Here is a 17237-nt window from a genome sequence, read left to right as displayed (position 1 = left end):
CAAATACTGTATATATGTAGATGTACCCTTTTATGTGTGTAACTCTTTCTCTCTCTCTCTCTCTCTCTCTCTCTCTATAGCTACCTTATCGACCGCGCAGTTTACCGGCTTGTAAGCGGCATCGTTATCGTGGTGCGGTGACGGTTGTTTACACCATGGCATCCGGCGGTGGTACGTGTCCATTCATATTTTCCATTCTCGTGCAATCACACGCAGTTCTGGTCGTTTCGCGAGATTTGACCTGGTATTCAGAATCCTGTTCTAGGGACAATCATTTTTTAATCTTTGTTTCTTTTGTTCTGGAACAGAAAACGCAGCCGAAGAACGAACAGAAACATCAACTCCAGCTCAACCCATTTCCAATGTCGTTTCCGAAACGACTAACGTAAGTAAATATAACCTGTTAAATATTGCGACAACTCGTCAGCTAACAGCGATATCTGATTTGACTCCTCGTTACATCAGCGTATCAGCTGATTAACACGCGTAGCTTACGCACGTTTTCGATTTACAAAATGCGCGTGTTTGCGCTGCAAAAAAGTTAGGTTAGAGTTCGACAAACGTGTGTCGTGTTATCATTTGGCATCTAACATATGTGAGATATTCCAATTTACTTATATACGTGAGATCTATCAATGAATAACGTTAATTTTATATAATTGAAGTTCTCTTCTTTAATTTTCTGTATATATTAATTCATAAACTTTCTCTGTTTTTTTTTGCAGAAAGTAATAGGAATGGATAAGGATGGCGATTTGTCTGGTGCACCAGCAAAGAAATCTCGTGTTGAAGTACAATCTCTTCCAACTAGACAGTATTTGGATCAGACAGTAGTACCGATATTGCTGCAAGCTTTGTCTTGCTTGGCCAAGGAGAGACCAGCTGACCCCATAAGCTTTCTAGCCGGCTATTTATTAAGAAACAAAAGTCAATACGATAGTGGTGGCTCGCCACCGACTAGTCAATGAATGCTTCCATTGTTTCTTGAGCATGTGTTTTGTGAAAAACTCTGTGACGTTGCTTTGTAAGAATCGTGTTTGATTCTATACAAGGACATATTGCTACATATATATAAATATATATATATATGGGATGTAATCATATATATTTTCGACATTGACGCTGATAACAAAGGTGTCTTTTTATAGAGAAAATATGACTTTGTAAAATACATAAGCCGTTTTATATGTCATTATTTTAAAGAAATATTTATTATATTAAAAAAAAAAAAACAATTTAACAGCGATATATCAGAATTATCATTATAGAAGCAACTATGATGAAAATGCAAAAAAACATTAAAGTGATCTTTGTTATGAGGCATTATGTTAATTTTGCTATATAAGTGCTAATGTTTAAATAAAATACAATTGAAGAAAAATAAAGTAATACGCATTTGCTGAGAAGATACCACGAAGAGTTCGAAATACATTAGGAAGCGTATTGACTTATATTTGCAAATTTTCGATGCGAAAACGCATGAGAGCAAGATTGTAGAGAAGAGCCGCTACAATCGGTCCAATAAATCGTAATGAACCCTCTGCGCTCGCGTCGATTTTAATTGGAACGGCGATTTAATTGGAGGCAATTAAATGTAATCGCGCAATGAATCGGCGTTAAATTTATCTCGCGCTCCAATAAAATCGATAATTTGCGTCGAACGTTGCAACGCTCTCGCGAGGAAAGATGGAAAAAGACGACATCTCTCGAGCGAAATGTTCTTTTTATTATTCCTTCACCTTATTTCGTTTCAAGTTGCGGTTTTCGTCCCGACGAAAACTCGTCTCTCGGTCTCCGACCGTCGAGCCAGGGTAATTGGACTCTCTCCGAGTCGTCGGCGAGAGGCACGAGGAAAAGAAAATCCGTGTAGCGTTCGGTTCCGATTGTACCGCCCGAGCTCCAAACGACTACGCGAGAAGATATCGGGGTAATTTCGTGGCCGACAATTCGCGCGGCGACATCATCGGACTTGGTCCAATTAACGGCAAGGGATCCTCTCTTGCCCGAGTTCTTCTCTATATATCCTTCGGTAGAGACCTTCGACCCTCACTCGTACACACACGTATATATACATTGATCGCGAGCTCTTAGTCCTTTGTTTCGTGCCCGTTTAGCTGGAAGAGACGGCGCGTTTCTGTTCTGATAAGATAAAGGCACTAAGCAGTATTTTTGCCGAACTCCAGTTCCTCGTACAAAGTACTTTAACCAGTAATTTGCCCTCTTTAGAAACGTTAGGTTCGCTTGTCTGGAAAATGAGAAAAGCCGGGGGGAGAGAATATTCTAACGGAACAAAAACGTGACAATCTCCCGAATGTGTCTCTTTCACTTTTTTTTTTTTGAAAACACGACGAAAAAGAAAATCTTAAATTACAAATACTCCATTTGTTTTTTTTACACTTATTATCCGTCACTCCAAACGAAACTTCTGCGCGTAGAATAGATGAAAAAAAAAAAAAAAAAAAATTAATACCGTTGTTTAGACGTTTATGTGATTGCGCAACAGGCAAACACGCGTCATGTCACGTTCTCTCACGTAATTTCACGTTTCGTCGCTAATTCTCCCTGACAAATTGCAAATAAACATGCAGAAAAGCGAAAAGTCCACTTGCTCGCGGTTCAATGCGAGTCTCAATGACGAGGCAATTCACTTTCGCGTTTTTCTCGCGCACGAAAAGCTCGCGATACGTAGTTATTCGAGTTGTTGTCTATCTCCCGTTCTCTCGCATTTCCTGTTTGCTGCGCTTTCACCCAGCTTCACAGAAGCTACGTAAGTAGCTTTGTGCAACTCAGAAACGTGAATGTACGTGTGCGAGATGAATGTCTTAAATATGCGGAGTTTTTCTTCCGATTGTGTGAATACAAAGCAAAGGAAAACTTTGATTGGAAGAAATAAACAGAATATTGATAAATAATGCAGTTTCTTCTGTTATTATTTATACCTGAGAGAAGCTTGGTTGTTAATTATTTCGAAAAGATCTATTTGCTTTTTTTTTCTTTCTTTATTTATTTCTTTCTATTTAATTTTCTTAGTTTCTACTTATCGCAAGTTATTATTCCAATTGCTCTATATTTTTAAACCTTCTTGTTTTCGCAAACGATATTAATGTCGTTTGCGAAAAAATTTATACATATGTTTTGAGCAAAGATGACTCTCACGCGAATCGGACTATAATTTTTTTTTGCACCGCGGACATATCAACGCGTAATGAAGCGCCGCAACGATTGCAGATGCTGGTTTGCACTATGTTGCGTATCGACGGCATCGAATTCCATATCTATATCGAAAATTGAACTCGAGGAAATTTCGCCGGTTTCAATATCCTGCTCTGTACAGTCCTCCGCGTGCTAGGTTTCGGGGATAGGATATCTTCCCCCTTCCTTCTGTTCTAACCCGTGTGTGTACGCGGCTCGATACGCGTGGATGGCACTGAGCGTCGGAGGCGGCGAGCGGCGGGGTTGAAATTTCGTGGCTGTGCTCTCAGAGTGACCGTGACACGTCACGCGTCGAGCGTGCAATCCCCGAAAGACGAACCGAACGGACGAACGAAGAAGGGATGAATTCTCGACGAAAGTGTCCTCTCCGGGGACAGCTTCGTTACGGCTCGCCGCGCACATATGCGCCGATATGCGTACGCGGAAGAGGCGCGTGCTGTGTGTACACGTGCTGCTGTTCGCCGGTGAACGCACACTGTGGGCGAGGCCCACCAGATAAATCGAGACCGTAGCTAATGGCCGAACCGTGTCACGGTTTTCGTCGAGGTCGTGCAGCAACAGCAAGCAAGGGGGTTTCGCCTGCCGGCTTCGCGCCTGCACGCCCGCACTCGGGGAGGACTCGGTCCAATTGGCACGCATATTGGAATTCTATTACCGGGATTACGGCCCGGTAATTGCTCGGTTTAGCGCAATATCGCACGACCGTCTGTGCGCGCCGTCGAGCCGCCGGAGCGTCGCGACGCGGCTCGACGATGACCGTCCGGAGCGCGCGGATTAGCTACGCGTCTAATCGCCGCTTGCCATGCAATCCTTCCCCTCTCCCTCCTCCCCCTCTCGTCACGAATGAGGATTAATTTGCCGGGAGAGACCCAAAAACATCGTCAATCGCCCGCATTGTGTTATCTTCGGACAACAACAATCTGAGAAAATCGGTAGATCATTACGTGAAAATATCGCTTCTTTTTTTTTATATACCGTTGCACAACGGGAACAACATTGTGTATAGCTTTAGTTTATGTATGTACTTGGTTCCCCTCTCGGCATTTAAATTTAACTTGCGTTTGAGTTGCGCGGTCCGAAAGCTCAATGTGATTCAAGCTGTTTGCAATGTACATACGTTTCCTTTATGATGTTCAATTAGGAGAATCGCAACTGCGCTAAGACTAGATAGGCTTGGTTTTGGCAACTGAAAGCTGAGATTGATTAATTAATGTGTTGGAATAATGCCGATAATTAAATAATACAGATATATTAGCGCGTGCACAAAGGGAAGTCAAAGGGCCGCGCGTGCACAGTCTCAGTGAGAGATCTCTGGCTTGAACGCGCGCGTATCGGTTCCTGCGGAGATAGAATTTAACCCGGATTATATGTATGAGCTTATGTGTGTTACAAATACAATTCACTGTGTTGCACATCTAAAGGCAATTGCAAACTAGATTTCGGTTTTACATTTAAAAAAAAGTATCTCCAATCTTTATACAGAAATATTACTCAAAGATTTTTGTCGCACGTTATCCAAATATTTACGAAAGTAGGGAAAGATTATAAAATTGAATATATATATATATATATATATATATATATATATCTTTTATAATAATCTCATAGCAAGTTTTTGCGTCTGATTTCTTTTCGGTATTATACGCGGAATCTCTCCTCGGATAAAGCGATTTTTTTTTTTTTTTTTTTAAAGTCGGTCAGTGAGACAAAGACGGCAATGGATGAAATCGCTGACAGCACGTTTTTCCCTGATCGGCCGGAATAAGAATACAATTCTTAGAAAGCGCGACGGGATTTTTGAAGATTCTCTTCACCGATGCGCGGCACGGGATTATATAAAATGTTTCTACATAACCGGGAACTCCACCGCACAGCTCTTTGCTGGGGGTGTCGAGGAAAAAGCGCTTACCCGGCAGATTCGACTAAAGCCCTCCTTTCTCTCGTATTTTTTCGCCGCTTGAGTTTTATCTGATAACGGCAAAAACATTTTTCGGCCTCGGCTGCGGAAGGTGATACACGATCTTTTGTTGTCACAGCAGAAAGCCGAAGCAATAAATATCAGTGTGATTTCATATCAACATATATATGTATATATATATATATTTTTTTTCATATCAACATATATATGTATATATATATATATATTTTTTTTTTGCGATTATAATTGTGTTGCGGCTTTCGAATCTTTGGTTAACACACGAGAGTGTACACATTTACGTAAAAACATACAAAAGACTGTAAAATATGAATCTTACGATAAGAGAAAAATAAATCTCTCACAGATTAAAATATCTTTATCGTTTCCCTTTGGAATAAATTGACTTTCGCTTCACTTACAAACCGTATTAATTAAATGGGAGCTTTTATATCATCTTTGTAATACAAGAGTAACGTTGCTTTATAGCTAGCTACGCGAATGTCTGCGAATTGCAATATCGATATCTCCTCAACACATTGAACTGTGAATAATTTATCGGATCTAAATGTAGATATTACATTTCAAATGATCGTATATTAGAAGTTTTCATCTCTTGAAAGTTTTGAGAGAGAGAGAGAGAGAGAGAGCGCGCGCAACATGTATTCGAGATTTAACACAGAAAGCAATATCATTTGAGTGCTCGAATATTCATATGATTTCGAAATGCGTATTTTCATTTGTGAACGCGCGTCCCGGTTCCGACAGAGAATCGCTTCCCCACTCTTCTTGATTTATTATCGCAATGCGGGAGATAATCGCGGAAAAACGCAAGTCGGCACTTTTTGTACGGATTAATCCGCAAAGTGGCATTATTTCCGGCGAGATAGCCAAGCTTCGGGGGAACGGTCACTTTTATTCGTTATCGAGTAACGCAGTCAAAACGGCGGGTCACGTGCGCGCGCGCGCGCGCGCATCTCGCAGCGCGCTAGCAACTTAAATATTTGTCAGAGATTATATTCATTCCTCGGATTCACGAGGCGACTTTTTAATCAGCTTGTCGGCAGTTCTTGCTCGCGTTTCTCCTGTCCTATCCACCGAATTATCCCGCGAGCCCTCCGCAGATTTTCATTTCAGATCTGGCGCTGCAGTACTTTTACCCCTGCGCGTACACCGCGAGAGAGAAAATAGAAGTCCGCTCCTCTCCCTCCCCTCCTCTCCCTTTATCTTCCTCGTCGACGTTCCTTTTTCTCCCCCTCTCTTGATTTTAATCTGTTTGACGGTTCGTCTGCCTTACCAGAGGTTGCTCTAACGTGCAGCGACGACGGCGTCGTCGACCCGAAGAAGAAGACAACAAGACCCTGCTGCGGAGAGACGTATACGTTATCGGTCCGTGGCATCGCTCGAGCATCTCTCAGGCTTCGTCCTATTTCCTCTCCTCCTCTCCGAGATCGAGTCTTCTCTAGACTTATTGGTATCTGAAAGACCTCTCGAAGGTCGTCCAGGCGTAATTGCAGGAATCAGTCATGTTACCTCCCGGACGATCTATCCGCCGAGTTTTCTGCCCCGGAAAACCTGCCACCCTCCATGATCTTGATCTCTAATTTTCTTCGAAACGATACCGGAAGACAAGTCTTATCGTTCGACTTGTTCTTTTCGTATCTGTTTACAGGGAATTTGTACAAACACGTGACAATTCGGTTCAAGACACGTGCTCTGGAGACGTCTGTATAATATCAAAGACAAAGTTACAGGTTTTTTATTTTCTTCTCTATTTATTGCTCGGATTGTGGTACACGAGTTTTTTTCGAAAATAAACCACAGTCTACATTACTATAAAATATATTTATTTCTTTGAACAAAATTTTATTGCAATTTATTTATAGTCAATTAGTTGATAGAAGATTGGGTGAGTTGGTTTTATTTTGCATAACAAATATTTATACGTGTGTAATATACACGCGCGCGAGTAAAATCTGTCGAGGGATTTTCGCAGAACGCGCGCTCGGCTGGTTTAATTAATTTCAAACTATATAAGTTACAAGAGCATTATTTATTGGTGCGTATATCTTTTTAAGATATATAAAATCGATACGCGTGCTGCCGTATAGCGCGGGAAATAACGGCGCGTGATTATGACTGGAAAAATATTTCAAGGATACACAGTGCGCTATCGCAACGGGTTATTATTACTCGATCGCGAGACTCGTAAAATTCGATCTTGCGAACGAAATTGCGATTGGCGGGAGGAGAAACGCGGCGGCGGCGGCGGTGGCGACGGTGGCAACGACAACGACCGAGACACTCTCGGATGCCGTCTAATGGCTGAAACTTTATCGGAAATATATATATATTTTTTTTTGTGTTTTTGTTCTTTGCAGTCGTGCCGTTACGGCGAGAGAGCGGTTAGTAAGGCGATATCGGCATCGCCTGCGCGACCTGCATCGATTCGATGAAACATTCCCACGAAACATTACCTTTCTTTCAATGGAGCTTAATGCACAGATCCACCCCGTGGGCTTCGGTCTTCGATCGCAAAGTTCCTCCCGTTTCCTTTTCCCATCCTCCATCGTCTTCTCTCCGGCAGCAGGTCGGCGTCTCTCTCGGCAAGGCGCTTAATCCTCCAGCGAGTCGAAAACCCCGACGGTATTACCGCAAACGTTGATTTGTGGCCGCCGGTAGCGACATTATTTATAATTTGCGAGCATTAATAGCCGAGCTTGTATCCGCGCGTATAACATCGTGATCCTTCCGATATTTTCTTTTTTTTTTTTTTTTTTTTTTTTTTGGAAAATGATGGTCTCACAGAACGATCGACATTAAATACAGAGTAAAAATAGAAAGAAAATCTTTGAGCTTTTGATTTTGATGAGATCTTTAATAAATTTTTTTGTTATTTGTTTATTATCACCGCTTTATATATAAGTAGATTACTTGTAAATTATTAAAATTACATATAAAAAAAAGTACATAATAACATCATCATATATATTACATGTGATGTGACTCGTTTACATCGAATTCTACGTTCAAACGATCGAATGATCAAACTTGTATATTTTCGACGTAATAATTAATAATAATCTCGGATGAGTTTTCAGACTGCATTTTAAATTTTCGGCAAATTTCTTGCATATGCATGAATGTCGTTGCGTTTCTTTTTCCGTTCGCTCGAAACTTTTCGTGTCGCATCCTCTCTTCCGTCTTCCTTTCGCTTGCGCGACAGCAAAACGAAAGCAAAGGGAAGAGCATCGGAACGATGGAAAACCACACGGCGTATGTACGTGCGAACGTCAAGTCTTCCAGTTCCCCGAATACGTTATTTCTTCGGACTGTTATTTTCACGGCGGAATCCACGGATACGGCGCATAGATAACGGAATCAGATTGCTGCCGCGCCATCCCTTACCGCGGAATAATACCTTACCGTCGTATAACTCACTACCAGCGGACCAATATTTTTGTTCGAAAGCCACGCATGGCGTCGGACGCTTCTACTGCAGTTCACTCCCTCTCTATTTGCGCCTGTTATCCGAACAACTGCCGACTGACGTATTGCGATGGGCAGAGAGAATTCTGTAAATTAAATAGTTCAATTATAACGGCAGGTTTAAATTTTATCATTTTTTTCAGATGAAAAAAAAAAAAAAACATTTTTACCTATTCTAAAAGAAACTTGAAAAAAAAAAAAAAAAAAGAACGCGAGACAGCAACAATTGTAAAGCTCGCGTTTACCGTGCGATAGGCGTGTGACGTCGATATTTCGATGAACGTGTTCAAACATTTTAGAACTAAGTTTGTTATACGCATCGTAAAACGTTAACGAGAGCCCCGGGAAGTCGGTAATGAAAATGGCTGTTGCTTCGCTTCCGCCTTTCTTCCTTCAACTCTCGCCGTATTACGTATTTCGCGCTGCGCCGAGCCGAGAGTGCCAGTCTTCTGTCACATTGCAAAAGACCAAAACAAATTAGCGGATGTAATGTAATTGCACGGCACCAATTTATTTCCGCCGCGCGCGGCAAAGCGCAACTTCGCGTTTCGGGCATTTCTACCGTAAATGAAATTAAGATCAGCACGAAACAAGGGGATGGTTGCAGAATTCATACGGAGGGCGGAGGAGTGGGGAGGGGGAGGAGGGGAGGGGAGGAGGGGAATAAACGAAGCGCGCGATATCATATCTTTCTGAGTCAAGTGAAACGTCAGACAGAAAAATGAGTCCGACAACCTTCTTGCCTATAATACCGCGAGCCGGAAACGATTGGCCATGATTGAATTGTACATTCAGAATTGATTCCCTGTCGATATCCGATGCATTCGCTTTTCCTGACATTCCGATTAAATAACGTGATCTGTTTTCTTATTCCACGCAGAGAAGCGCTGTTCGCGCTTTCTTTATTGACATCAGATACTCCGACGTCTGTTAAAAATAGATATTTTATTCCTATAAATGTATATTTTCCTTCAGCATTTATTACTCTCTTCGAAGTTTATTATGCCGTTGAAAAAGAAAAGAACAAAAAAAACTTCTTAATTAAAAAAAAGAAGAAAAAAACCTTTTTTAAACAGTACGGAATATAATAACGATAGATTATTTCTCGCCGCGTGTGACGTGATCACAAAACTTTCAATTCACTCGAAATTAGTTTAATTTAACTCGAGAGCTCTTGAAAAATGCTAAAAGAATTGCCCTCTTGTATTTCTTTCGAACGCTCGCGTTTTATTTCGCGAAGGCACTCACATCGCTCGAACGCGCGCTTTTACGGCGATGATGCTTTCGCGGCGGTGTGTTTCCACGCGCAAGTCGTAGAAATCCTGGAAAAATCGGGGACGGTAAATGAGTCGAAATTTATGACGTTTTCGAAGAGATTAGACGGAAACGCGCGAAGGGAGAGAGCGGATCGAAGATGTTTACCGGGGATTCGATTGGGGACGTGTCGCTTGGCCGAGTCAAGCCGCGAACTGAAATTTCCCATCTAATATATCACCGTTATATATGTGCGAACATGAGGACACGACGCGTTCGCAGAGGCTCTCTCGTCCATTTTCCTGATCCCGATATCAACGTCCAACACGAGCCGCATCTGGTTATAGACTCGTCGTCGGGTAAGCGAACATTGTTTCGCGTGCGAGAGGCACATAAAGGGAGAGACTATACACATATGTACACTTCGAAACAGTAATTATCTGTTAAATTATTTATTATAAAAAAATTTGCATCGTGTAAAACTTGCATCAACTCTGTCGTGAGCAAGAAGAATTCATTTAATTGATCTCAAACTGATCGTTCTGGAAATGTATTATTACGCGGAATCAGCGAATGAATCTTCTCCTCGAAGTGTGAAAAAAGCCGAGTGCGTTTTGATAATGACGCGCGACTTTCGATATCTTATTTTTATTATCGCACTTTTCCGGCATGTAATAAATCAGATGCCAATTAGTTCTGCTCACGATTGCCAATTGCGCGCGCGCACACACACACACACACACCTGTGCGAAATCGAATATATCTCGTCTGAATATCGAAATTTTACATACGCGCGCTTTTAATTGTTCACTAATATATTGTAGCGTATACGCATTGTCTCATAAATTCTATGAACATGCTGCAGTATAAATGTTTAAACTCGAATAATTAAATAAAGAACATCGATAAATATTACCGATTCGTTTTACATGTATAAAATTCGTACAATCGAACATCGTAATCGAAACGAAAATAAAGAGGATAAAACGATTTCAATACCATTCGGTTCTCCGTTCTCTGATCAGATGTGTGCCGTCTTCTCAGATAGTATCGATATAAATAACGGTCGTGTTTCGTTGGAAACGTTTTTCACGGCCTATCCGCTCGCAAAATTGCGTTTGGGACACCACGGGGGTGGAAAACTCCTAAACCATGGCGGCGAAACGACACGGCCGTGTTTTCTTGCTTCGTCATTCCCCGAGCACCAACCCCTCCGCCAGTCCCGTTGTTGTCGACATTCTGATTCGCCTGTTAAAGATGGCCCGGCATTATCTTAATGGATATCTAGCCCCGGCTTTCCAGATTCCACGCTACAATACGCGCGGCACCTTTTGAAGTTTCGCACCCTCTCTCGACACCCTCTCCACGATCGCTACACGGATGCGACGCCATGTGAAAATCTCCGTGAGTGAAACTAATTCCAGATAACAAATTGCGTCGAGAGAAAGTGGATTCGCGAAAATTTACCGAGAATTTATATCACTTTGAGATTCAATAACGCGCCGCAGTTAGCCTATTGTCACGGCGGAGAATCATTTCGGATTTTAAATTTTCATCCCGCGAGCGCGCGCGGAGAGTGTTGTTAATATTATCCATTTTACATCCATTTCCGCGCGGTCAAAATTTCCGATATCGGTCCGGATGATACGATTTCGATATTTAATTCCCGCGTTTTAACGAAAAAAAAAAAAAAAAAAAACACTATACATCTGTAAAAAAAAACCTCGGAAGAACTACGTGCAACATGAAATCTATTCGATGAATTAACGAATTAAGAATCTTGCAATATTTGTTTTACTTGTTAATTATCTCTATTACGATGACATCTATTAAGATGACAAACATAATAATAAACTCCGTTTTTCACGCGCTCGCAAACAAAAAATTGCGATTGTTTCAAGGTTCGATCGACTGCAATTTATGTTTGAAAATTAGTATGTGTTATATCTTGAAGACAATTTCGCGTTTTTCCACATAATCTCTCTAAATTAGTAATAATAAACAGAGTAAACAATTATTTGTATATTTGCATTCTATTAAATTCCACTTAAATTTTTATTACCGTTCGAAGAGGTGTGTATTTTATCATTCGGAAGAGATCTGGAGAGATAATGAAGAGCGATCTCTATTCTAAGCCGGGACAGAATGATACATCGCAGTTGAATTGTTTCAACGAAAGCCGAACTAACGCGGCGAACGTATATCGTCGTCGCGACGACGGCGTCGTCGATGACGACGAAGGGATAGCGGCGGATGATTCCATCCGCGATAGGTATACACGCCTTTTATCCGCTATGCAGAGCGGCCGTATTAAAATGTAAATGCGGCGGTAGCTAGTTATTATGCGGAGCGGCCGATGCGATCTCCACCGGCGGCGATGCGACCCCCGTCGTCCTCGTGTGTAGCCTCGTGCTCCCACCCCTCTCTCGTCGTCGTTCTCGTAAACACCCGATAATGGCGAAACCGTGTAGCCGGCTATCCGCCCGCTGCGCGGGAACACTTCAAGGAGCGCAAGACGGAAGGAGGGACTAACACACGCGGTTTTCCTGATCGCGTGATCGAAAAAACGTATCGCGAAGTATCTTGTATCCCCTTTTGCGCGAAAGATTCTTGAGGTATATGGCTCTCTTCTCTCTGTCTGTATTCTCGGATTCTCGAAACACTTGATCGAGTTTCAGAATCTTCCACGGAGATGTTTACATTTCGTTTGTTTCAAAACGTAAAACTGCGCGAGTTGTACCGCGCGAAAATAAACTTAAAACACAACGAAATACACTTTGAAAGAAACACAATTTCATTCAAATTGTGTTTTTATCAGTTTTCGATGGCGGCGCCGGTGGGTCATTTGCAATTTGTTTTCTCGCGAGAACATTTGCGCGAAATCTGTGCTTTATTGTTATTTACAAATTTAATTTCCCCGTTCCTGGAGGTGATTATTCTCGCGTGTCGGATTCGTTAGAACTATATATTCGACGTATTCATTTGAAAAGAATGCCGTTGGCGCCGAACGAAGCATGTGTACATCTGCTCGCGCTGAGCGAGAAGTTGCGCGCGTCCGAAAGATTTGTATCGCGCGGGAATCGAATTTTCGTGCGCGGCGCGTTTCACGCGCGTCCGGGGGGACGTTAAGTGCGGCGGATCGATGTTACACGACGACTCCGGCGTAACAACGGCCATTGCAAAGATATATTATTCGCCGTTGAATTTGCTCGCCGATACGAGGCCGTGTCGAGAAAAACGTTCGGATATACCTGGCAGAGCGACTTTTCTGGCAGAGAGAGAGACCGACTCTTTTTACATTACACGATACGTCGCATCGGCGAAATTAACGGAAAACGTTCGAAAAAAAAAGACCGAACATATATGTGCACTTAGAAGTTTTCGGCAAACGGCACAGTCTTAATTTTAAAACAATGTTATGTCAAAAAAAAACAAAAACAAATGATCACAAAAAATCTTCTTTAATTAAACTGTAAATCTTTTTTTTTTTTTTAAATATGTATATCCTATTTATGTGCAATACATATAGATACGGGTATAATTCAAATTTGCAACGCTTGTAACCACACTTGGCGCATCGCCCGATTGACGACTTCGCAGATAGTAGATATCTTGCTTGCAATTTTGCTACCGTGGCCGCGCGACGCCTCTTGTCGCCGTGTTCGCGATGTTATCGGACTGCCTGTTTTGCAATGGTCGTATTATTTGTACATTTCCGCGGTTATATTCCTCCCGTAGGTCTCCCGTTCTATACTATACAGTGAAGTTCCTTTTGTGTGTATCCCTTCACTTGTCCGTTCGCCGGACATTTTCGAACAACGCTCACGTGTGCGCGCACGAGACTGTGCGACAGCGCTTTTGGCCGCGGAAAAATGACTGGGATTGTCGCGTGAGAACGGGAGGAACAAGGATATCTACAGAAGATTTTTGGAGCAAATGCAACCAGCAAATACCGTCAGATATATCGTTAAAGATTCGTCAGTCCGGCTTGTATGTACATGTTGCACATATATACACATATAAGCCATACCACAAATAAAATCCCCGAGCGAGAGAGAACCGGCTAATGCCGTGCATCGATATTTGCCAATGATCGGACCGTGTATCCGCACGAGCTAATTAACTGGGTTACACGAGTGTACACCAGTCGGGACTAATAAACCTGGACGAACGTTAATGATTTGTCAGAGAGCACGGAACCTGCAAAAGGTTCTTGCGAGAAAAGAGAAAGAGAGAGAAAGAGAGAGAGAGAGGAATAGAACGTATGTGTGTGAAAGAGCGACAAACCAACGGAAGAGAGTGAATAAAACGAGAGAGAGATAGAGAAAGAGAGAGAGAGAGAGAGAGAGAGAGAGCTGATGGAGACAAGGTCACAAAGTCGCTTGGCTAACGGCGCCCGCAGGTCGAGTTGCACCATCAAAGGTCAAAGAGCGCATTTCTGACGGCGGTGGTATCGCGTAAGGACATTTTTATGGCATACTCTCGAGATCGTTTGAGAAGCCCGCCTCTTTCTCTCTCTCTCTCTCTCTCGCTCTTCCCCCGACATGTATGTAAATATCCTTTTAATAACCGACGCTATTTACTCGTCAAGTCATGGAAGTCTCTGCGACAAACTTTCCTCGCGCACAGCCGGAACCCCGGAGATGCGGATTATTGGAATATTTCGATTTCCTGAAAGATACTCCGGGTAAAAAGAGCCGCATAAAAATCGGCGAATTATGGTGATAACGCGTTCGTAGGATAATTCTATCGGGGGTTCTCGATACTTCTTAAACCTGATAGCGATCTGGAATTTTTGCATGTAGTAGTTTTGATTTAAATAAATTACATCTTCAAGAATGAAAGTGCGTGCGATGCACAAATCGATGATTATTGTTATTATTGAATTTAATCACAACTCCGATTACGTGTGTGCGTGTGTGACCTTATAATTGATAAAATTTTACAAACTTTAGAGTTCACATTTGAGTGGGAAACGAACTTTTGCTCAAAATTCGATGTCGTCTCCTGATTTTGCTAACATTTGTAGACGTCTTGATGCTAACGAGAGAGTCAAAAATCGTTAGAAAAAAATGTTTTAAGTAGGATTTTGAAGTTGCTGTTCGAGAGAGCTTTTTTCAAATTGAAAAAATCGTGTTTGGAAAATTCGTGGTCGAAAAAATTTCCGATCTCTCTCGTGGCACTCGGCTAAATAGCACATTCCACTAGACCGGAAAATTCAAAGACCGATGCAAATCAATACAAGTTGCTTGTTACAACGGCCTAGTTAGTGGTGGTAATGGAGGTCAGGTCGATCGAGTCAACGATGCGACTAATCGGGGAAAACCTTATTTTTTCCTCTTGTCGTTTGTCAATCGCGACACGTGTGTACATGTGTGTACACCGAACCGAGTAGTTGCTCTGGCAGTGCGTCCGGCGCACAAATATCGATATATGTTCATATTTCAATATTTTACATGAAATATATACTATCCCGTACACAAGCTTTATATATTACGTTATTCTTTTATCGTTAAAAAATTTATGGAATAATATAACCGGTGTCTATATGTACGGAATTTCAACGTATATTAATCTTATTATATATATTAAATCTCTGTAACACTTTTTCTGTTGTTCTCGCAGTCTTATGACACAAGGCGATCTGTAAACTTTTGGTTTAAAACAAATCACTTGGAATTGTTCTCATTTCAATCGCGCAATCAAAAGGGAATACATTCCCGATTAACAACAATGAAAAACAATATATCTTAAGCGTTTTTCTATGTCGCAACCCTCTTAAATGTTTCGGATTTTGCTTGAAATATAAATTTTAATATCTCGCACAAAGGCAGAGAACCGCTTTTATGCTTTACCTCTCTCGACTCAGACCATAACTTCACACTCGAGCCTCAATTAATACTGACTTAATTGTTCGACAAAATTCTTTACCGTCGAGGAAAAAGACCTTTTCTCCGCTATACTATTCGGTCTCCGCCGGGTTTTACGAACCCGCGTTTCATACATATTTCGAACGGCAGCGGCAAAGAGAGGTATCCTCCCCGTCATCCTGGGGTATCGCGGCACCGCTAAATATTCGAATCGCCATTCGCGATACAAGAGATTATTAAAATATTTAAACGAGCCCGTCGTCGACCGGTCGTTACAACGAGGGAGACCTGCAGGGGGAAACCAGGATACTCTCTCTCTCTCTCTCTCTCTCTCTCTCTCTCTCCCGCCCCTCTCACGAGGTTCTCAATTAAATGCTAACGAGCGAAGAGCTCTTTCCACCTGAACACTGCTTCGCGCTGTGAAAGCTGCAGCAGTCACCTAGCTCGTGTCTCTCCGCTCACGCCTCTTTTTCCCTCCGCTCATCTGCACCCCTTCATGTCGTTTTCCACCTACCTATCCTCTCTCGTCCCGCTCTTTCCCTTTACTTCCCCCGCACCTTTTACACGGCGACATTGTTTTAACGAGACTGGGAACGTGCAATTTGTTCGTCTCGCGCGCCCGGCCCGTGGCGAGAGAGCTGCACTCGGCCGCTCTGCGCTCTCACGCCACGCTCTCTTCTCTCTGCCGGCTCTCCCGCCCGACAAAATCCGCCCTACTTGTTCGCAACGACGCGCTCTTATGCTCGCGCATCCGTGCTGCATCGTCGCCGTTGCACAGAGTCGTTCGTCGTCGTGTGGTAGTGTCGCCTCGGCGCGAAATGATTTTTTTTTTTGAAGATGCGAACGCGCCGCGCACCGTTGCACTTGTTACGAGTCTCTCGACGCGCCGCGGAATTGCGAATAAAATTACAGTCCGGTTTGGAGGACGCCGCTTCGTTAGTCTCTTTGCGCGCCTTGCGACCTCATCGGGCATAGAGAAAATAAAGAAAAATGCATACGCGCCGATGTAATCGTATGCATCTCTTCTTTCAGCGCGTTCTTTTATTCATGTTAAAACACGAGTAACAAAAGTTTTCAGATACGTATAATTTGAGAGATTTTTATATTCAACGTATTGCTAACAAAAGTGTAACATCTGATTAAGAAGATCTTGCGCACACGACTGACAACACTTGCGCTTTGAAATTTTGCAACAATTATAAAAAAAAAAAAAAAAAACCGGCTGCAACAATTATTTTTCGCTGACTCTCTTATACGCTGTTTCATATCTACCGATTCGAATGTATGAACTTGCAAATATTTGAACAGATAAATTACAAACTTTTCAAGTTAAACCCTAGTAGGCTCCGTTCGTTAGATAATCTTCAAAAAATTAAAAAATTCTGCTTATGAATGAAAATGATATATCCCGGTTCCCGATTCTCATACATTATATCGAAGTAAGTGGCGCTCGCTTCATTTGTCAAATATAATCCGCGATTCATTAATGCGTCGAG

General features: G+C 42.3%; 1 protein-coding gene across 1 annotated transcript; it reads left to right on the top strand.

Moving 5' to 3' along the window:
- The first annotated feature begins 114 nt into the window (after nucleotides 1-114).
- Nucleotides 115-2463, top strand: LOC109855234 (protein dpy-30 homolog). Its single transcript, XM_020429244.1, has 3 exons — nucleotides 115-171; nucleotides 309-385; nucleotides 726-2463. Exons 1-3 carry the CDS (start codon nucleotides 156-158, stop codon nucleotides 966-968), a joined length of 336 nt encoding a protein of 111 aa, XP_020284833.1. The 5' UTR covers nucleotides 115-155; the 3' UTR covers nucleotides 969-2463.
- Nucleotides 2464-17237: the final 14774 nt, after the last annotated feature.

The sequence above is a fragment of the Pseudomyrmex gracilis genome, unplaced genomic scaffold, assembly GCF_002006095.1.
Source record: "Pseudomyrmex gracilis isolate BER0280 unplaced genomic scaffold, ASM200609v1 scaffold_84, whole genome shotgun sequence".
In the NCBI taxonomy this organism is placed as follows: domain Eukaryota; kingdom Metazoa; phylum Arthropoda; class Insecta; order Hymenoptera; family Formicidae; genus Pseudomyrmex; species Pseudomyrmex gracilis.
This window is presented reverse-complemented; position numbering and strand designations above follow the sequence as displayed.

Bases quoted from the DNA above. Each gene is read 5' to 3' on its own strand.
- LOC109855234 (XM_020429244.1), top strand. The intron at 386-725 runs GTAAGTAAATAT...TTTTTTTTGCAG, and splicing joins TCGTTTCCGAAACGACTAAC to AAAGTAATAGGAATGGATAA.